The sequence below is a fragment of the Procambarus clarkii genome, chromosome 29 (assembly GCF_040958095.1).
Source record: "Procambarus clarkii isolate CNS0578487 chromosome 29, FALCON_Pclarkii_2.0, whole genome shotgun sequence".
Taxonomy (NCBI): domain Eukaryota; kingdom Metazoa; phylum Arthropoda; class Malacostraca; order Decapoda; family Cambaridae; genus Procambarus; species Procambarus clarkii.
Window position 1 is genome coordinate 20806668 of NC_091178.1, and position 22595 is coordinate 20829262.

Consider the following 22595-nt stretch of genomic DNA (forward strand, 5'->3'; position numbering starts at 1 on the left):
CAGTGCCCAAGCGCTCTAGGCGCTCTTCTACTGCTTGGGCTGATGTGGAGGACTACGACGCGGTGGAGCTTCGGGAAATGGTGTGGCGATTCCGGGTGCTTCGTGCTCTACGACGCTGGTGGTGGCTGATGTCCATGTGTCTGCTGTTAACGATGGTTGTGCGTCCGATTTACCTCCTGTTCTTTCTCCTGCAGAAGGTTCTACGCAGTGGGAGGTGGTTGCTCCTACAGACGTGGATGGTGTGGGTCCTGGTGCGAGCCGAGGCATCAAGCTGGTGCTGAAGAAGGATGCCAAGTGTGGGGGGTCCCAGCAGGTACAACGTTTGGTGGTTGACGAGGGGCCCTGTGAGGCAGCCGAGGAGGCTCCCAGTGCGCTGCCCTTTGCCCGGCCTCATGGGCAGGAGCCTCTCCCTCTCATCTTGGCCTCCGGAGTGGCGAATGATGCTAACCATCCGTTGCGTTTTAACATTGATGACCGTGTGCGTCCTGTTCCGTGGTGCCCTTCTACCATCTGGATTCGTCGGGCTCAGTGTTTTATTGTAGGTGTGTCTGAGTTAATGCCTGATCCTCGTACGCTCAATAATGACCCTGTTTCGGAGGACCTTATGTTACTTTGGGAGGCGTATTGCATTCGATTCTCCGCGGAAGAGTGGCCGGACAAGTATGAGATCTTTTCGTAGCCTGTGTGCTTGCTGTGTGTTTGGTGTGTGCTTGGACCTGTGATTTGTTTGAACTGTGTTGTACCTATTGTGCGCCCTTCAGGCTGGTGTTATGTTTGTTCTCTTGATCGTTGTTTTGTTGTATTTTTCATTTGTTTTTGTTGTCGGCCCTTCAGGCCGGTGTTTAGTGTCTTTATATGGATGTGTATTGATTTGTTTTGTGCTGAAGTGTCTTGTTCTGTTTCTTGATGTACTTTGTTGTTTCATTCTCGGTCCTTCAGGCCAGTGCATGTATGTTGTTGTGTTTGTGGCTGTTTTGTTTTCAGGTGTGCGTGGTTTGCTTGTTTATTGTTATTGTTTATTTTGGCCTCGCCTTTTGTTTACGGGGCGGATGGCTTGGTGTGTGTTTTTTGTTAATGTATTGTTTTTATATTGCTTTACCTGTTGTACGTGTTTGTTCTTTATGTTTTGTTTGGACAGTATTGTGTTTCTCCTGTTATGTTTCCTGCTATGCCTCTTGATGTATGTTTTGTTTTTTCTGGAGGTGTTGTTTTGTGATGTTACTCTGATGTATGCTGTATTTTTCATGTTTTTCTTGTGTATGTGTTTTGTTGTGCTATGCTGTCGGCCCTTCTGGCCGGTGGTCTATTGTTTTCCTTTATGTATTCTGTATTTTTATTGTATTTAAATTGCATGCTTTGCATGTAAAAAAAAAAAATTAAAAAAAAATACAAATAATCGCAAAGAGAACCTAAACATCTAACCTATGCATATATTTGCACAATATGCTAATATATTATAATATTAATTTATATTTGAGAAAATTCTAGTTTTGAATGAACAGCATTTAAAAATTTATGAATGCATCTGTGGGGTCGACCGCTGGATGTAATGGACTTGAGTCGAGGATGGGTTGTTCGCTCACATCTTCTGTTCGAACCACAGTTCATTAAACAGCCCGTCCTCTAAACAAAGACCCAAAGTTCATTGGGCCTTTGGAATACTTTTGTTGCAAAAAGATTGCAATTCTTTTGACCATGTTGTGGCCTAGTCGTCTAGAGCATGCATTTGGGAATAGCCAGCGCATAGGTTCGAATCTTCATTATGGCTCCAGTGGATTTTCTCATTTATATATCACTTTTCTGTGATTTCTCCAGCCCGTCCTTGCATACAAAGATCCACGTTGGTTAATCCAGCCGACAATCCAACTGTTTACGAATAAAAAGTGGTTTACACACAACTCACAACTGATGACATCTGAACATTTCCGAAACAAGGGCTTCGCTCACGTCCTCTGTTCGAACCTCAATTCCAAAAATGCTTTACCCACGTACTTCAAATCACCCGGTCCTCCAAACAATGACCCAAAAGGGATTCTGTGCACCCGCCAAATCCCCTGTTTATGAAAGAAAAACGGTTTACACACAACTCACAACTGACGACGTTCGAACAGTTCCACAACAAGTGCTTCACTGACGAATTTCGTTCGAACCACAGCGCTGTAAATGCTTCACCCACATACTACAAATACATATAACTGCCAACAGAACCTAAACACCTAACCTAACCGTAGCCTATATATGCACAATATGCTAATATATTATAATATTAATTTATATTTGAGAAAATTCCTGTTTTGAATGAACAGCATGATCAAATTTATGAATGCGTCTGTGGGGTTGACCGCTGGATGTAATGAACTTGAGACTAGGACGGGTTGCTTCAAATACAAATTATCTCCAACAGTTCCTAAACACCTAACCTAGCCTAAGCTCACCTAACTTAACCTATGCTTAACTATACATGTAATTTTTATGTATAATAATATTAATTTATGAATGAGAACAAACCAGTTTGTAATACACAGTATGTAAACCAGTTTGTAATACACAGTATGTTAAAATTGATGAATGCATCAGGGGAGGACGGCCGCTGCTTTGAACAGCCTACTGTGAGGCCGGATTAGATTTCTGTGCGTAATGTCCTTTATGCTAAATGTGAGGCATGGGCAGTATATTGCTCCTCCAGTTCCAACCTTCATGCACGAAGAAACAGGGCACTACTCGCGACCTTCCTGCCTGCTTCTAGGCACCAGTGGTAGTACCGTATAGGGAGAATCGAACACAACTGCACACTGGGAGAATGGGAGACAACTGAAAGATTTGAGGAGAATTTCTGCTCCCTAACTGACCCAGTCATCCAGTATGCTGAAGTTGACGCCAGGGCGAGGCTGTACCTGGGAACGTGATCGTCCACTGTACTCACAGAGAACTGGGAGAACCCTGATGCTCTGATGACCAGAGCATCTGGGGAGCCGGTCGGCCGAGCGGACAGCACGCTGGAATTATGATCCTGTGGTCCTGGGTTCGATCCCAGGCGCCGGCGAGAAACAATGGGCAGAGTTTCTTTCACCCTATGCCCCTGTTACCTAGCAGTAAAATAGGTACCTGGGTGTTAGTCAGCTGTCACGGGCTGCTTCCTGGTGGTGGAGGCCTGGTCGAGGACCGGGCCGCGGGGACACTAAAAAGCCCCGAAATCATTTCAAGATAACCAGGCAAGAACTCGTCAAACAAATGAATTCCTTCTGTGGGAGGGAATTATCAGTGGAAAGCGCCAAGTCTTTGCGACTATATAGCACCTGGAAGGGATCAGGATAAGGATTTGGGATGGGACGGGGGGAAGGAATGGTGCCCAACCAATTGGACGGTCGGGGATTGATCGCCGCCCTGCATGAAAAGAGACCGTCGCTCTACCGTCCAGCCCAAGTGGTTGGGCATCTTTCTGTGGGTGCCACCAGCTATAAAACACCAATTCCCATTCTTCTTCTTCAATAAATACGAGAACCTTCCCAAATCCGCGGAAATGTGCTACACTCCCAGATTCCAAGCCTGAGCGGGATTCTCCTGTCCCCAGGTCTCACAGATCCATTATCCTGTCTCCATGCAACGGAAGTTTAATGGTTCAATACCACCTGCTATAGTTGGTGGAGACTTCAGACCTCTTACTGGAAAGCTGCGAGTTTCGCTGAGGGATGAGTATCACAGACCATCTGCTCAAATTAGAACATCGTATCAGGCACATGTAACGGCAAGAAACGAAACATCCTTGCAGAATTCATAGCTTGTTTTTTGGCTTCTAGATAATCCTAAGGTTTTAGGATTATCTCCCGTCCAATCTTGACAGAGGTTCTGCAGAGTTCAATATGGCAATTTTCAGCCAGGTATTATTCAACAGGTTGTTAAACTTGTTGTTGTTGAAGATGTTGTAGCTGTTGAGGGTCTTATGATTGTTTAGGGTGTTGTGGTTGTTGAAGGTGCTGAGGTTGATGAAGGTGCTGAGGTTGATGAAGGTGCTGAGGTTGTTGAAGGTGCTGAGGTTGATGAAGGTGCTGAGGTTGATGAAGGTACTGAGGTTGATGAAGGTGCTGAGGTTGATGAAGGTACTGAGGTTGATGAAGGTGCTGAGGTTGATGAAGGTGCTGAGGTTGATGAAGGTGCTGAGGTTGATGAAGGTGCTGAGGTTGATGAAGGTGCTGAGGTTGATGAAGGTACTGAGGTTGATGAAGGTGCTGAGGTTGATGAAGGTACTGAGGTTGATGAAGGTGCTGAGGTTGATGAAGGTACTGAGGTTGATGAAGGTGCTGAGGTTGATGAAGGTGCTGAGGTTGATGAAGGTGCTGAGGTTGATGAAGGTGCTGAGGTTGATGAAGGTACTGAGGTTGATGAAGGTGCTGAGGTTGATGAAGGTGCTGAGGTTGATGAAGGTGCTGAGGTTGATGAAGGTGCTGAGGTTGATGAAGGTGCTGAGGTTGATGAAGGTGCTGAGGTTGATGAAGGTGCTGAGGTTGATGAAGGTACTGAGGTTGATGAAGGTGCTGAGGTTGTTGAAGGTGCTGAGGTTGATGAAGGTGCTGAGGTTGTTGAAGGTGCTGAGGTTGATGAAGGTGCTGAGGTTGTTGAAGGTGCTGAGGTTGATGAAGGTGCTGAGGTTGATGAAGGTGCTGAGGTTGATGAAGGTGCTGAGGTTGATGAAGGTGCTGAGGTTGATGAAGGTGCTGAGGTTGATGAAGGTGCTGAGGTTGATGAAGGTGCTGAGGTTGATGAAGGTGCTGAGGTTGTTTAAGGTCTTGAAATTATTGAAGGTATTGTAGTTATTGGGAGTGTTATGATTGTTGATGTTGTAATTATTTAAGTGTAGTGACTATCGAAGAATGAATTGTGGTTGTTGTAGGGATTGTTGCTGTTGTAGGGGTTGTGGTTGTTGAAGGTGTTGTGTCTGTTGAAGGTGTTGTGTCTGTTGAAGGTGTTGTGGTTGTTGAAGATGTTGTGGCTGTTGAAGGTGTTGTGGTTGTTGAAGGTGTTGTGTCTGTTGAAGGTGTTGTGTCTGTTGAAGGTGTTGTGGTTGTTGAAAGTGTTGAGGGTGTTGAGGTTGTTGAAGGTATTGTGGTTGTTGAGGGTTTTGAGGTTGTTGAGGGTGTTGAGGTTGTTGAAGGTGTTGTGGTTATTAAAGGTGTTGTGGCTGTTGAAGGTGTTGTGCCTGTTGAAGGTATTGTGGCTGTTGAAGGTGTTGTGGCTGTTGAAGGTATTGTGGCTGTTGAAGGTGTTGTGGTTGTTGAAGGTGTTGTGTCTGTTGAAGGTGTTGTGGTTGTTGAAGGTGTTGTGTCTGTTGAAGGTGTTGTGGTTGTTGAAGGTGTTGTGTCTGTTGAAGGTGTTGTGTCGGTTGAAGGTGTTGTGTCTGTTGAAGGTGTTGTGTCTGTTGAAGGTGTTGTGTCTGTTGAAGGTGTTGTGTCTGTTGAAGGTGTTGTGTCTGTTGAAGGTGTTGTGTCTGTTGAAGGTGTTGTGGTTATTAAAGGTGTTGTGTCTGTTGAAGGTGTTGTGGTTGTTGAAGATTTTGTGGTTGTTGAAGATTTTGTGGTTGTTGAAGGTGTTGTGGCTGTTGAAGGTGTTGTGGTTGTTGAAGATGTTGTGTCTGTTGAAGGTGTAGTGGTTGTTGAAGATGTTGTGTCTGTTGAAAGTGTTGTGTCTGTTGGAGGTGTTGTGTCTGTTGAAGGTGTAGTGGTTGTTGAAGATGTTGTGTCTGTTGAAGGTGTAGTGGTTGTTGAAGGTATTGAGGTTGTTAAAGGTGTTGTGTCTGTTGAAGGTGTTGTGATTGTTGAAGGTGTTGTGTATGTTGAAGGTGTTGTGTCGGTTGAAGGTGTTGTGGCTGTTGAAGGTGTTGTGTCTGTTGAAGGTGTTGTGGTTGTTGAAGATGTTGTGTCTGTTGAAAGTGTTGTGTCTGTTGAAGGTGTCGTGTCTGTTGGAGGTGTTGTGTCTGTTGAAGGTGTTGTGGTTGTTGAAGGTGTTGTGGTTGTTGAAGGTATTGAGGTTGTTGAAGGTGTTGTGTCTGTTGAAGGTATTGAGGTTGTTGAAGGTGTTGTGTCGGTTGAAGGTGTTGTGGCTGTTGAAGGTGTTGTGTCTGTTGAAGGTGTTGAGGTTGTTGAAGGTGTTGAGGTTGTTGAAGGTGTTGTGTCTGTTGACGGTGTTGTGTCTGTTGAAGGTGTTGTGGCTGTTGAAGGTGTTGTGTCTGTTGAAGGTGTTGTGTCTGTTGAAGGTGTTGTGGTTGTTGAAGGTGTTGAGGTTGTTGAAGGTGTTGTGTCTGTTGACGGTGTTGTGTCTGTTGAAGGTGTTGTGGCTGTTGAAGGTGTTGTGTCTGTTGAAGGTGTTGTGTCTGTTGAAGGTGTTGTGTCTGTTGAAGGTGTTGTGTCTGTTTAAGGTGTTGTGTCTGTTTAAGGTGTTGTGTCTGTTGAAGGTGTTGTGTCTGTTGAAGATATTGAGGTTGTTGAAAGTGTTGTGGTTGTTGAAGGTGTTGTGTCTGTTGAAGGTGTTGAGGTTGTTGAAGGTGTTGTGTCTGTTAAAGGTGTTGTGTCTGTTGAAGATTTTGTGTCTGTTGAAGATTTTGTGGTTGTTGAAGGTATTGTGTCTGTTGAAGGTATTGAGGTTGTTAAAGGTGTTGTGGTTGTTGAAGGTGTTGTGGTTGTTGAAGGTGTTGTGTCTGTTGAAGGTGTTGTGGCTGTTGAAGATTTTGTGGTTGTTGAAGGTGTTGTGTCTGTTGAAGGTGTTGTGTCTGTTGAAGGTGTTGTGGCTGTTGAAGGTGTTGTGTCTGTTGAAGATTTTGTGGTTGTTGAAGGTGTTGTGGTTGTTGAAGGTGTTGTGTCTGTTAAAGGTGTTGTGTCTGTTGAAGGTGTTGTGGCTGTTGAAGATGTTGTGTCTGTTGAAGGTGTTGTGGTTGTTGAAGGTGTTGTGTCTGTTGAAGGTGTTGTGGTTGTTGAAGGTGTTGTGTCTGTTGAAGGTGTTGTGTCTGTTGAAGGTGTTGAGGCTGTTGAAGGTGTTGTGTCTGTTGAAGGTGTTGTGTCTGTTAAAGGTGTCGTGTCTGTTGAAGGTGTTGTGGCTGTTGAAGGTGATGTGTCTGTTGAAGGTGTTGTGTCTGTTGAAGGTGTTGAGGTTGTTGAAGGTGTTGTGTCTGTTGAAGGTGTTGTGTCTGTTGAAGGTGTTGTGTCTGTTGAAGGTGTTGTGTCTGTTGAAGGTGTTGTGTCTGTTTAAGGTGTTGTGTCTGTTTAAGGTGTTGTGTCTGTTGAAGGTGTTGTGTCTGTTGAAGATATTGAGGTTGTTGAAAGTGTTGTGGTTGTTGAAGGTGTTGTGTCTGTTGAAGGTGTTGTGGTTGTTGAAGGTGGTGTGTCTGTTGAAGGTGTTGTGTCTGTTGAAGGTGTTGTGGTTGTTGAAGGTGTTGTGTCTGTTGAAGGTGTTGAGGTTGTTAAAGGTGTTGAGGTTGTTGAAGGTGTTGTGTCTGTTAAAGGTGTTGTGTCTGTTGAAGATTTTGTGTCTGTTGAAGATTTTGTGGTTGTTGAAGGTATTGTGTCTGTTGAAGGTATTGAGGTTGTTAAAGGTGTTGTGGTTGTTGAAGGTGTTGTGGTTGTTGAAGGTGTTGTGTCTGTTGAAGGTGTTGTGGCTGTTGAAGATTTTGTGGTTGTTGAAGGTGTTGTGTCTGTTGAAGGTATTGAGGTTGTTGAAGGTGTTGTGGTTGTTGAAGGTGTTGTGTCTGTTGAAGGTGTTGTGTCTGTTGAAGGTGTTGTGGCTGTTGAAGATGTTGTGTCTGTTGAAGGTGTTGTGGTTGTTGAAGGTGTTGTGTCTGTTGAAGGTGTTGTGGTTGTTGAAGGTGTTGTGTCTGTTGAAGGTGTTGTGGTTGTTGAAGGTGTTGTGGCTGTTGAAGATTTTGTGGTTGTTGAAGGTGTTGTGTCTGTTGAAGGTATTGAGGTTGTTGAAGGTGTTGTGGTTGTTGAAGGTGTTGTGTCTGTTGAAGGTGTTGTGTCTGTTGAAGGTGTTGTGACTGTTGAAGGTGTTGTGTCTGTTGAAGATTTTGTGGTTGTTGAAGGTGTTGTGGTTGTTGAAGGTGTTGTGTCTGTTAAAGGTGTTGTGTCTGTTGAAGGTGTTGTGGCTGTTGAAGATGTTGTGTCTGTTGAAGGTGTTGTGGTTGTTGAAGGTGTTGTGTCTGTTGAAGGTGTTGTGGTTGTTGAAGGTGTTGTGTCTGTTGAAGGTGTTGTGTCTGTTGAAGGTGTTGAGGCTGTTGAAGGTGTTGTGTCTGTTGAAGGTGTTGTGTCTGTTAAAGGTGTCGTGTCTGTTGAAGGTGTTGTGGCTGTTGAAGGTGATGTGTCTGTTGAAGGTGTTGTGTCTGTTGAAGGTGTTGAGGTTGTTGAAGGTGTTGTGTCTGTTGAAGGTGTTGTGTCTGTTGAAGGTGTTGTGTCTGTTGAAGGTGTTGTGTCTGTTAAAGGTGTCGTGTCTGTTGAAGGTGTTGTGTCTGTTGAAGGTGTTGTGGCTGTTGAAGGTGTTGTGTCTGTTGAAGGTGTTGTGTCTGTTGAAGGTGTTGTGTCTGTTGAAGGTGTTGTGTCTGTTGAAGGTGTTGAGGTTGTTGAAGGTGTTGTGTCTGTTGAAGGTGTTGTGTCTGTTGAAGGTCTTGAGGTTGTTGAAGGTGTTGCGTCTGTTGAAGGTGTCGTGTCTGTTGAAGGTGTTGTGTCTGTTGAAGGTGTTGAGGTTGTTGAAGGTGTTAAGGTTGTTGAAGGTGTTGTGTCTGTTAAAGGTGTTGTGTCTGTTGAAGGTGTTGTGGCTGTTGAAGGTGATGTGTCTGTTGAAGGTGTTGTGTCTGTTGAAGATTTTGTGGTTGTTGAAGGTGTTGTGTCTGTTGAAGGTGTTGTGTCTGTTGAAGGTGTTGTGTCTGTTGAAGATTTTGTGGTTGTTGAAGGTGTTGTGTCTGTTGAAGGTGTTGTGTCTGTTGAAGGTGTTGTGTCTGTTGAAGATTTTGTGGTTGTTGATGTTGTTATGGTTGTTTAAAGTCTTATTGTTTTTGAAGGTATTATTGTTGTTTAATTGTTGTGGGTATTGAAGGTGTTGTCGTTGTTGAAGGTGTTATGGTTGTTAAAATTGTTGTGGTTGTTTAAGGTGTTATGTTGAAAGTATTGTTGTTGTTAAGGGTATTGAGGTTGTTGAAGTTGTGATTGCTTAAGGTGTTGTAGTTGTTAAAGGTGTCGTGGGTGTTGAAGATGTTGTTGCTGTTGCAGGTGTTGTGACTGATGAAAGTGTTGTGATTGATGAACATATTGTGATCGATGATATAGTGATTGTTATTGATCTGGTTGTAGTAGTATACATTATTTTTAGCATTTTTTTCTAGTAGCAGACGATGAGCTCGTCGTAGATTTTGTTATTGGTTTGTTTGTGCTGTTTCGAGCATTGTGGTTGTTATGGCAGGAGCCATATTGCAGGGTTGTAGTAGTTGTATCAGAACCTTTACCTGCTACACCAGTAAGATCCGTGGCACCTGTAATACAATGACATTACTTTATATAATGAGAACCGGTAATTTTGAGTCTTATTTCAGGTGCGGCACCTGGGGTATGTTGAGTGGGCGGTGCAGGATGTGTGGTCTCTGTTGTTGTTATAACTCCAGAAGTCGAGTAGAAGTTAAAGTTAGGTTGTGGGACACAGTGGACGGGATTGGATCTGTTGGCTAATTCACACACTCTGTCAGACCCCCTAAGAGACTGCAAGCTGAACCCTACACACGCCGATTCTGAAACAATAAAACAAATGAGCAAGCTGAAGAAGCGGTCGACTTCTTCACCGATACATTTTTATATCAGTTTTAATACTCTAACCTTCAGACGGGAGCATTATGTCTCACAGATCTAGCTACAGACAAATGCAAGATCAATAATTACTTCCCTTCATATATCTGGAAACCATATTATAAAACTATTTACGTAATTCAGCTACCTTCCGGACACTAGGCATACGACAACAGTCACACTACTTCAATTACACATCAGCTCACTGTAATGAAGCGATGCCTTTGATTCTTCATCGCTTCATAAGACCAGGCATCGGACAATAACACAGACCAGACTTCACATAATAACACAGACCAGGCAACAGTCAGTAACACAGGCCAGACATCACATAGTAACACAGACAAGGCATCAGTCAGTAACACAGAGCAGGCATCACATAGTAACACAGACCAGGCATCAGTCAGTAACACGGATCAGGCATCACATAGTAACACAGACCAGGCATCAGTCAGTAACACAGACCAGGCATCACATAGTAACACAGACCAGGCATCAGTCAGTAACACGGATCAGGCATCATATAGTAACACAGACCAGGCATCAGTCAGTAACACAGACCAGGCATCACATAGTAACACAGACCAGGCATCAGTCAGTAACACAGACCAGGCATCAGTCAGTAACACAGACCAGGCACCACATAGTAACACAGACCAGGCATCAGTCAGTAACACAGACCAGGCATCAGTCAGTAACACAGACCAGGCACCACATAGTAACACAGACCAGGCATCAGTCAGTAACACAGACCAGGCACCACATAGTAACACAGACCAGGCATCAGTCAGTAACACGGATCAGGCATCATATAGTAACACAGACCAGGCATCAGTCAGTAACACAGACCAGGCATCACATAGTAACACAGACCAGGCATCAGTCAGTAACACGGATCAGGCATCATATAGTAACACAGACCAGGCATCAGTCAGTAACACAGACCAGGCATCAGTCAGTAACACAGACCAGGCACCACATAGTAACACAGACCAGGCATCAGTCAGTAACACGGATCAGGCATCATATAGTAACACAGACCAGGCATCAGTCAGTAACACAGACCAGGCATTACGTAGTAACACAGACCAGGCATCAGACAGTAACACAGACCAGGCATCACATAGTAACACAGACCAGGCATTACAATGTATCACAGACCAGGCATTACAATGTATCACAGACCATTCATCAGACAGTAACACAGACCAGGCATCACATAGTAATACAGACCAGGCATTAGACAGTAACACAGACAAGGCCTCACATAGTAACACAGACCAGGCATCACATAGTAACACAAAAAAGGCACCAGGAATCAGACAGGAACACAGACCAGGCTTTAGACAGTAACACAGAGCAGGCATCAGACAGTAATACAGACCAGGAATGAGAGAGTAAAACAGACCAGGCATCAGACAGTAACACAGACCAGGCACCATATAGTAACACAGACCAGGAATCAGACAGTAAAACAGACCAGGCATTAGACAGTAACACAGAACAGGCATCACATAGTAACACATATCAGGAATAAGAAAGTAACACAGACCAGGCGTCATTCAGTAGTACAGATCAGGCATCAGACAGTAACATAGACCAGGCATCAGACAGTAACACAGACTAGGCATCACATAGTAACGCAGACCAGCCATCAAAAAGTAACACACACCGGGCATCACATAGTAACGCAGATCAGGCATCAGACAGTAATACAGACAAAGCATCAGAGAGTAACACAGACCAGGAATCAGACAGAAGCACAGACCAAGCGTCACATAGTAACACAGACCAGGCATCAGACAGTAACACAGATGTTGGAAATTTCCAACACTAAATACAACACTGTTGTATTCTAATTAATTACTACTAATTCTACTAATCACTGCAGTGATTAAAATTAACCCAACGTAGAATTCACATGTACTAATAATTACATCTGTACAGTAAGGCTAGAATTCTTACGTCACCCGACGCCAGTATTGCGTCAGATTCCATTGTAATAAACACATTTATATCCAATGTGCCTGAGAATTGAATTTGATTCTCCATAAACAACGGTGTTCTGTGTGATAATTAATTACAGATAAACTGATCTCCAACTAAAGCCAAATAGAGCGTTTATAGTTATAGCTGTTATCTAGTAATAAAATTAACGTCACGAGTGTATTCCCTGGAGAGACATTAGTTCTTCTCCATTGTTCGTTTACTATCATAGAACTGGCAAATAATAATATTTGACTCTTCCAAATAATAAACCCGTCCTAACCCGAGCATTTCAAGCACAACCGCGAGAAATGATAATATCCATAATAAATAATTTGGTTAATAAACGCGGGACGCGGAGCGGGGCGGAAGAAGACGCCAGTCCACGTGTTGAAACGCTCACGAGTAGGCGTGTTCACGGGGTGCTCACGAGGAGACGCCATTACCCAGCCACCAGGGTAAACGCTATCAAATCTCCAGAAGAAAGTCGCCACTGTGAGGTGTGAAGAACCTTGCAGACAATACCTTCACTTGCTGTCAGTGTCATTTACGGAACCTGTTCAATTTGGTTCTATGTAGCTCCATGTGACCGGCCAGTGGAGCGCGTCAGTATCTAGGATAGACAAGTCTAGAGCCTAGGACGCGACCTTCGGCAAGCTTTAACTTACACAGTGCCCATATTAGCTAAGTACCTTATCCTTGTTTGATGCATCAGATCGGGGGTGGGTTTATAGCTGGGTAGCTTGTCGTGACGACGTATAACAACTAAAAATCACAGGTCATTATCTTTCTCCTTTTATTAATATCCATTTATTGAACATAGAAATCCAGTAGTTTAATCTGTTGCTACTGGAAACAATAGTTTTTGCAGCGTGTGCGAAGAATTCTCCGAGCTGTCATTTCCCATGTTAATCAACTCCCAGTGTTCCATGACGAGTCCAGGAGAATCAGAGGAAGCGTCGTGACTAACTTCTAAGGAATCGTCATTAACCTAAGAATCTCTTTTGTATTCCTCGAATTTATTATCTGTACGCTTTTACATGCAGAACTCTGTTCATTGGATTAACATGTTTTTATTATAATCATTATTATACATATTCATAATCTATGTTCCCCTTAATGATAACGATAATGATTTCATAAGTATTCATAGGATTAGATTATTATACATTGGATTAGTGAACGAACCACACTAGTTCCTGGACGTACTGAGTTCCAGTAATACCCCCCCAATGTAGGTGTTTGAGGCTTTGATTCATTTAATTATACAGCCCATTAATTATTTCAATGATCATATTCTCTAGTATTTTATCCATAGTTACTGGTTCATCTAGAATGTTCTAATGATCACATTTTCTCAGTTTCCCTCTTTACTATAAAAGTGGGTGGTCCTTCGTAATTGAATTTACTATATTAATATTTAAATAATTAGAGTCAAGCCCCAAATGTCCCACATTATGGTCTTTCGAACCGGATAGGCTTAAATTTATAATTACAAATATTAATCATTAATAACTAATCCTTGTGTGATGCAAGCTTGACTAACTATTTAATTAATTGTGTCAACCAACAGTGTAACACATCAGTTAGTCTAAGGGGCCATATCACCAGGATATAAAAAATTGTTGTAGGGTATTCATAATTTATTATCCTGATACATGTGAAAGGTGCTGCACCTAGGCCAAGTTTCAGCATCTCAGCCTAAATAGAGACGGAGAAAAAAAACAAAAACAAAAAAAAAAGACGAATTTTTCAACCATGTTCAAAAAATTTCACAGCCCACAATTGTGAACCAAAATCATTTATACGACACTCAGCTATGACCTTACTATATAATAAAGATTTGCATGTCACATTATTATCCCAGATGTATTTAGTGCAATAATACAGATTTTATAAAAGTTTCCCAAAAACGTATGCAACAAAATGAGGTGTATCATTATTTATAAAATCAATAAATCTACGTAGATAAGAATAATGACATGCGTTTATAGAGGCGTAAACTCTACATATAATGTGCAAGTTTCATGTAAATAGAATAATAAATATAGGCTGTGAAATTTTATCTAGTTGTAAAAGTTGGAGTTGCGTAGCGCGCTCTCAAAGTTTATTCAACCTGCGGTCACTCGTGACTGGTGATTTACGCATTGCGGCCAGCTCGTATGGAGAGCTCGCATGCATCTAGCTGTCAATGCTTCTCTCTTGTTCGTTTGGTAAGTCATATTGCAGTACAAATAGCTAAAAATAGCATGTTCTGGGAGATATTGTGTGAGCGCGTCAGCATACATCCTCTCTCCATGAGAGACACGCAGTCACTGACTGCACCACCCTCGTGTCAGACCATATGTTGTGTTGCCATATGTGTTAGTTTATATTCATTTTATGCATAACATGTTATTTTCAACGCTATTACGAAAAATAAGACATCTACAACGTAAGATACAATACCCCGCGGCGTACTCACGGCGCGAGGACCAGATTCACGAAAGTTGCAGCGGGAAATTTGACTCTAATTACGTTATTTTTCAAGATATCATTAAACGGTTTGGACCACAGTGTTGCCAGAACGTTGTAGTATTTTTCGTAATTTTTCGTAAATATTCCATTTTTCATCGGATTTTCGGGTGATATGGCCCCTAAGTCACACCAACATATTGCTACTTTCACCTCATGTATAAGGTAGCTTTAGTGGGTCATAGCCAATTACCCACAACACTTAGACCTATACCTCACACAGAAGTGAGAATCTTTAGGTCACCAGGAGCAACAGCTCATAATTTTTATAACAACTCCACACTAACACCTGCGTTAGAGTGGCCTCACCATCTAACCATTATATACTTAGGTGGTAATGACATTCATCCCACTCGTCATCCAGCTGAGGTGATCAAACACCTTAAAGCCATAATTTCTTCTTCCAAGCTCATCAGTAATTCGGTAGTATTCACATTAGTGGAACCTCGCCAACCAAGTCAAGATAATCGTTGGGGAGTAACCCCAGAATACTACCAGAGAGCTGCTAAGTACATAAATTTCAGGCTGAAAAAACGAGTGAGATTGGATGCCACTTATATCCAATTTACAGCCAGACCTTATAGACAGAACCTGACTAGAGATGGTGTACACTTGTCAGGTGAGTCTAGGTTGCATGTGGTTGACAAGCTAATCAACACCATCAACTATCACAAACGGCTGTGGCTAGCAAGCCAAACATAACTGTACATAATTGTTTCACTTGTGTGTGCAAGTGCACTCTTATAAAACCAAAAAAAAAAAAAAATACAGCACAATTATATTCACCTTACTGCACCACAATAATCTTTACCAATATTATTAGGTAGAATTTAGGCTGAGATTGTGCTGAATTTGGTACAAGTCCAGACTAAATAAATTTATAGTTCTTAGTTAGGAATTATCACGACTAGATCTAAGCTAGTCAGTAGTGTATGCATTATACTATTTGTGCTGACCCTAAACAGGGTGGGATTAAACTTTGAGATAACTCTGATTGGAGTGTCTCCATAATATTTCTTTGTATTCACTATTTTGTGTATTGCTGGATAATCTCCATTAACTCTGATGGTGATATAGAAGAGCTAACCGGACGAGAACTAATGGTGAAGTTCAGACAGTGCACAAAATACCTAGCTACTTGTTGTTAGGTAGGTACATTTAACCTCAAGTGAGGTAAAGTATAAATTAGCCACCTTAAATTAGGCTACATTTAATGTTACTTGTCCACTAATGAACAAGTACCCAAGCTTCATTAGTAATACATATACTGATCCCATGAAGTTCGGACCTAAGCCCAACATGACTACTCCTGAGCAATTAAGGAGAACCTACATTGGCCTTAAAGGTCATTTGACCAGATTAATTAACAAGGCTGAGGGCTTATCTAAAGATACTCCCATTAACTCTTATCACTTAGAGACATCAGTTAGAGTGGCTGATCTGAAATTTGATCAAGTCAAATCTACAAGTCGATCTTATCTTGATCTACTAAATACTGTAGAAATTGATCCTGAGGAAGTAAGTCAAATTGTACACGACATCTCCCAGTACGAAGAGGAGACTCAAGATATAATTATATAATAATCTAGATATAATTTAGATATAATAATCTAAATTAGCAAAACAATCTGGATCCAATACCAGTAACTCAGGGTCTCAATTCAATAACCAACTACCAGAGATTCGTTTACCTACCTTAGACTTACCTACATTTTCAGGATTGGATACAGAAAATTGGGACAATTTTTGGACTTCCTTTGAAGTTCACATCTATAAGAAGCCGTCTCTAGACAAGGTTTCTAAATTTTCATACCTACTTAGTCTTCTCAAAGGAGAGGCTAAAAAGGTCATACATAACCTTACTCTTGATGAGAGTAATTATGAGGAAGCTATAAAACTCTTGAAGTTGAACTATTGCAACAAAGAGTTAAGTATAGCTACCTTCTATTATCAATTACTAGATCTGAATGCACCAAATAGTAGACCAGAGTCACTTCAAAGCTTCAGACTAGAAGTAGAGTCTCTAGTACAGGCCTTAGGTACTAAAGTTAATATACCTGCTTCAGAATGGTCTATCAAGTTACTATTGCAGAGGAAATTACCTCGAAATGTCTTGACAGAGCTCTGCTCACATTATAATACCGAGTTTCTCACTCTTGACCAAATATTCGAGGGATTGAGGATAACGGTTAACAGGCTGAAGACTCATGATAAAATTAAACCTGAGTCCAAACCAACTAATACTGACTCTTCAGTCAAACCTAAACAGACTTTGAATAAGTCGAATAAATATAAATCCAAAACTACTCCATCCACTGGGAAAAGGAGTGGAAATGTAGGTACATATTCGGTGTCTCCTTCTGAGATAACCAATGACTTGTCTACTAAAGAGACCAAGTCTATTAACCAGAGAAAGTGTCTGTTCTGCAATCAGGGACACACCACTTATCAATGCTCTGTTTATCCTACTTATAATGTTAGGGTTAAAAGGTTGCAAGAATTACACAAGTGCACCAAGTGCATGGGCTCTCATGATCCCAAAAAATGTGTAGTGCAGCTACGCTCCTGCAACCGATGCAACCAAGGTGTACACCACTACGCCTTATGTAGAAAATCTTCTACACCAACTATGACCACTGAGGAGAATTCCACGAATTCTACCGCAGTGCAATATTGCAAAGTGCATCAAGAAGTAAATGTACTTGCTACTGAGTCAGGCAATAATACCACTCTGCCTACAGCTCAACTTAGACTAATAAACCGAAGATCTAGAATTAACACTAGAGGTCTTTTTGACCAGGGTTCACAGAAAACCTTCATTACACAACAGTTGGTAGATGAGTTAAATTTAAAACCTGCCAAAAGTGTGAGGTTAAATATTTCTGGTTTCTTGTCAAATAGTGGACCTCGTGACTACAAAGTAGTTAAGTTATTAGTGAGACTCGAATCTTCTACTAGTCCAATACACGCGGTAGTAGTGGATAAACTTCCTACAGACTTACAAGTCACTGGGTTAGCTCGCACTGCGAGACATCTTAGACGAAACCGCATGAGGCTAGCAGATTATAAAATAAATTCTGACTGCCTCACAGATGTTGGAATACTTATAGGCGCGGATCATTATTACAAGTTTATAACTGGATGCACTAGACAACACGGAATGAATTTGTTGTCGTCCGCAGGAGGCAAATTGCTTACAGGACCGGTGCTTTTCAGACATAATCCGACGTCCACAAACCAACAATCTAATAACATAACAGTGGCGTGACTAGGCTTGGAACAGTCACCCCTACGTTTCAGGTAAATATCTGAGGATATTGAGTCTGACCCACCAATACATCGTCTGTGGGATTTAGACACTTTAGGCATCATCCCTGAACAACCAAGTCCTGATGATACGTGGACTTACCAGCAATACCTGGATACAGTTGTCTATGAAAATAAACAATACTGGGTAAGACTCCCATGGAAGTTGGATCATCCACAACTTCCAGTAAATTATTTTGTGGCAGCCTCACAATTACAGTCTCAATTAACACGACTACAGAAGCAGCCAGACAAACTGAACATGTATCATCAACTCATCCAACAACAACTTAACCGTAAATTTATTGAGGTTGTTGATAACGATGACCGAAAAATAGGTCATTATTTACCTCATCACGCTGTAGTGAAAGACTCATTGACAACACCTATTCGTATTGTCTTTAACTGTAGTGCTAAAGTAAAGCCAAGCAGTGTGTCTTTAAATGAATGTCTCCAAACGGGACCTAGCCTAACACAAAGGCTACATGATGTGCTGTTACGATTTCGCACTGGTATTTTCGCCTATACAGCTGATATCAGCAAAGCTTTTCTCCGAGTAGGTTTACAGGAGGAGGACAGTGAAGTTATCACATATCGTTTTGCCTCAGTATTATTTGGAGCTACGTCCTCACCGTTTCTTTTGCAAGCAACATTAGACACACATTTGAGGAAATCAAACAGCCCCTATAAGGCAGACATTAGCGATAACTTGTATGTCGACAATTTCCAGGGGACAACTAATGATCAAACTGATCTGGTAGAAATCTACCATGAGGCTAACCGTGAACTATTAGGAACCAATATGCCACTACAGTCATGGGCCTCAAATAATGAATTACTCAACCAGGTAATCGAGAAAGAATTTCTAGGTTATCAGGTACCCAATCAATTAAAGTTTCTAGGCGTGGAATGGAACACCAGTACTGACGAGATGAATGTCAAGTCAGTACAAACTGATAACTCAACCCTTACCATGAGAACACTGCTCTCGTTTGTCAGTCAACCATTTGACCCTTTAGGCCTACTTAGTCCTATATTAATAAGGGGCAAACTCCTAATGCAGGAGTGCTGGCAGAAACATATGGGATGGGATGATCCGTTACCAAGTGAGTTACAAACTAAATGGCAGATACTCTCAACGGATTTTAATCAGTTAGGCGTTTTGAAATTTCCTCGTAATGCTTCAGGACCAAACTTACCCACCAATTTGCACGTTTTCTGCGATGCCTCTGGCAAAGCATACGGCGCAGTAACCTACTTAGTTAATAGTGCACAATCAATTTTGCTCACATCTAAAGCAAGAGTTGCTCCCATTAAGAAGAGATCTTTACCTCAAATGGAGTTGACTGCATTGCTGGTGGGAGTAAGATTGGCTCATTGCCTGACAAAGACACTCAATAATATCCACTTTGGTGAGATTGTAGTGTGGTCAGACAACGAGGCAGTCTTACAATGGGTAAGAAACAACAACAACAAAACTCCCTATGTCAGTAATCGTGTCAGGGAGATTCATGAGTTATCTGCTGGATATAAATTTAGACATGTTCCTACTAAGGACAATCCTGCAGATTATTTATCTCGAGGGTTAACACTAAAACAACTTATCAAGTCTTCGCTGTGGTTCAATGGACCTTCATGGCTTGTTGGTGGTCAGTGGCCCAAACAAAAGCCACAAGTCATAGTGACCAATATCACCACTCCCATGAAAGAACCAGAACCTCATCGAATCTTAGCCATTGATCCTCACAATTATTCTAACTTAAGCAAGTTATTAAGAGTAACTGCACATGTGTTTGATTTTCTTGCTAAGATAGGAATTCGACATAAGTTTCCCAATCTTATCCTCTACTGGATCAAACGTGCACAACAAGAGACATATGGAAGCGAATATGAAAATCTTCCAGATAAATTAACTAAGTCTCTAGGTATCTGGTATGATGCCAACACTCATAATATACTAAGATGTGGAGGACGTTTGCTTCCTGCAAAAATTGATTTGGACACAAAGAATCCAATTCTTCTACCTCGTCACCACATCATCACTAAACTTCTTGTTTTACATCACCATCAATATGGTACCTTACATGGTGGAGTATTAGATACTCTCACCGACCTTAGACAAAAGTACTGGCTTCCTCAAGGTCGTCAGACAGTTAAGTCAATTATTAAATCTTGAGTAATCTGTAAAAGATACGATGCTAGAGTATGTCCTTACCCAGGACCTCCACCACTCCCTGAGGAAAGAGTGGTTCATCTTCGTCCTTTCGAAACCACTGGTGTTGACTACACAGGAGCCTTACTTCTCACTGGCAACCCAGATAATATACCAGTGAAAGCATACATTTGTCTCTTTACGTGTGCTACAACCAGAGGCGTACATTTAGAAGTCACTTCAGACATGAGTGCTGAAGCCTTCATCCAGGCCTTCCGCAGATTTGCAGCTCGCAGATCTTGTCCCAAATTAATGATATCGGACAATGGTTCCAATTTTGTGGCAGGAGAAGCTTGTTTACGAGAAGTCTGGAACCACCCAGAAGTACAGTCGGTCCTACAGAGACGACAATGTCACTGGAAATTCATAGCACCGAGAGCCCCTTGGCAAGGTGGGTTCTATGAGCGAATGGTAGGCACAGTCAAGAAGTGTCTAAGGAAAACTTTACACAGACAAAAGGTCAGTTACTCCGAACTCCAAACTATTGTTGTGGAAATCGAGGCGCGAGTCAATAACCGCCCAATAACCTACCTGTCTGATGATTTCACCCAGAGAGAACCTCTGAGTCCCTCACACTTGATCCATGGAGGTCTACTGAGCCCTCTCATCCCTTTAGCCGAAGAGGACCCCGTAGACCCGTCACATGTGACCAGAGGTGACTTGGTGGAAAGCTACCAGCATCTCTCCAGAGTTATTAACAGGTGGAATGAGGTGTGGACTCGAGAGTACCTCACAGCTCTACGAGAGTACCACTACGGAGCTTCGAGTCCTTACAATAAAGTGCAATTAAAACCAGGGGACCTAGTACTAGTCGACAGTGATGGACCAAGGTCAGAGTGGCCCATAGGCAAAATTGTTGCCATTCATCCAGATCATCAAGGTATACAATAATACAATAATAAGACAATACTGAGGGTAGTGAAAGTTTTATGCCGAGGCAACACTACTCTAAAAACTTTAGAGAAGCTGGTTCTCCTTGAATTGGCTGAGCGAGAACATCAGCCAGGTCCAGTTTCCCCAGTAATTTCCGAGGATAGTAATTCTGATCCTCAGAGCAACCGCCCCACTAGAGCTGCTGCTCAACAATGTAGGCGGAATCTGCAAGCCTATTACAACTCTGAACAAGAGTAATTCCTTTTACACCCAATTTAGATAACTATGATGATACTGCGGGGTGATGTCAAGTAACAAACCATTACAAGTCACTATGACCCAGGACATTCCCATCACAGTAGATTCTGTTGTTTAAATTGTGTGATTTAAATCTTTAATTATTGTGTAGGCTATAAATAACATTATTTATCTAGAGTACTTGAGAGTTTACAGACTAGAGAATTGTAACATACACATTACATGTCATAGCGACACCAATCTCAGAGTTATTGTAAACTTTCTTAATTATTAGCTTTAGGTAATTCATAATAACATGTTTCATTTGACATGAAATTAGCAAGACCTAAGTTTCTTGCAAGTCCTTGACATACGGGACATTCGTTATGTGTGTACTAACCTACTAACATACTAATATACTAATATTAATACCAACTTCGGGATAGGTGTCAGTACTCCACATTACACTACGACCCTAGAATCCTCCCCCCGGAGTTATGTTGGAAATTTCCAACACTGTTGTATTCTCATTAATTACTACTAATTCTACTAATCACTGTAGTGATTAAAATTAACCCAACGTAGAATTCACATGTACTAATAATTACATCTGTACAGTAAGGCTAGAATTCTTACGTCACCCGACGCCAGTATTGCGTCAGATTCCATTGTAATAAACACATTTATATCCAATGTGCCTGAGAATTGAATTTGATTCTCCATAAACAACGGTGTTCTGTGTGATAATTAATTACAGATAAACTGATCTCCAACTAAAGCCAAATAGAGCGTTTATAGTTATAGCTGTTATCTAGTAATAAAATTAACGTCACGAGTGAATGCCCTGGAGAGACATTAGTTCTTCTCCATTGTTCGTTTACTATCATAGAACTGGCAAATAATAATATTTGACTCTTCCAAATAATAAACCCGTCCTAACCCGAGCATTTCAAGCACAACCGCGAGAAATGATAATATCCATAATAAATAATTTGGTTAATAAACGCGGGACACAGAGCAGGGCGGAAGAAGACGCCAGTCCACGTGTTGAAACGCTCACGAGTAGGCGTGTTCACGGGGTGCTCACGAGGAGACGCCATTACCCAGCCACCAGGGTAAACGCTATCAAATCTCCAGAAGAAAGTCGCCACTGTGAGGTGTGAAGAACCTTGCAGACAATACCTTCACTTGCTGTCAGTGTCATTTACGGAACCTGTTCAATTTGGTTCTATGTAGCTCCATGTGACCGGCCAGTGGAGAGCGTCACTATCTAGGATAGACAAGTCTAGAGCCTAGGACGCGACCTTCGGCAAGCTTTAACTTACACAGTGCCCATATTAGCTAAGTACCTTATCCTTGTTTGATGCATTTTGATGCATCAGATCGGGGGTGGGTTTATAGCTGGGTAGCTTGTCGTGACGACGTATAACAACTAAAAATCACAGGTCATTATCTTTCTCCTTTTATTAATATCCATTTATTGAACATAGAAATCCAGTAGTTTAATCTGTTGCTACTGGAAACAATTGTTTTTGCAGCGTGTGCGAAGAATTCTCCGAGCTGTCATTTCCCATGTTAATCAACTCCCAGTGTTCCATGACGAGTCCAGGAGAATCAGAGGAAGTGTCGTGACTAACTTCTAAGGAATCGTCATT

At 41.9% G+C, this 22595-nt stretch overlaps 1 protein-coding gene across 1 annotated transcript in view; it reads left to right on the forward strand.

The window, feature by feature from the left end:
• The first annotated feature begins 2637 nt into the window (after positions 1-2637).
• LOC123765118 (clumping factor A-like) overlaps positions 2638-22595 on the forward strand; it is a 35894-nt gene continuing 15936 nt past the window's right edge. Inside the window, exons 1-19 of the mRNA XM_069333060.1 lie at positions 2638-2763; positions 3572-3739; positions 3953-4007; positions 5033-5239; positions 5474-5635; positions 5690-5833; positions 6428-6535; positions 6572-6697; positions 6986-7129; positions 7256-7381; positions 7508-7633; positions 8228-8335; positions 8426-8533; positions 8624-8749; positions 9201-9325; positions 9566-9604; positions 10065-10406; positions 10617-11106; positions 15730-15830. Coding sequence (XP_069189161.1) covers positions 2638-2763; positions 3572-3739; positions 3953-4007; positions 5033-5239; positions 5474-5635; positions 5690-5833; positions 6428-6535; positions 6572-6697; positions 6986-7129; positions 7256-7381; positions 7508-7633; positions 8228-8335; positions 8426-8533; positions 8624-8749; positions 9201-9325; positions 9566-9604; positions 10065-10406; positions 10617-11106; positions 15730-15830 — 2931 coding nt within the window. The remainder of the gene's footprint in view (positions 2764-3571; positions 3740-3952; positions 4008-5032; positions 5240-5473; positions 5636-5689; positions 5834-6427; positions 6536-6571; positions 6698-6985; positions 7130-7255; positions 7382-7507; positions 7634-8227; positions 8336-8425; positions 8534-8623; positions 8750-9200; positions 9326-9565; positions 9605-10064; positions 10407-10616; positions 11107-15729; positions 15831-22595) is intronic.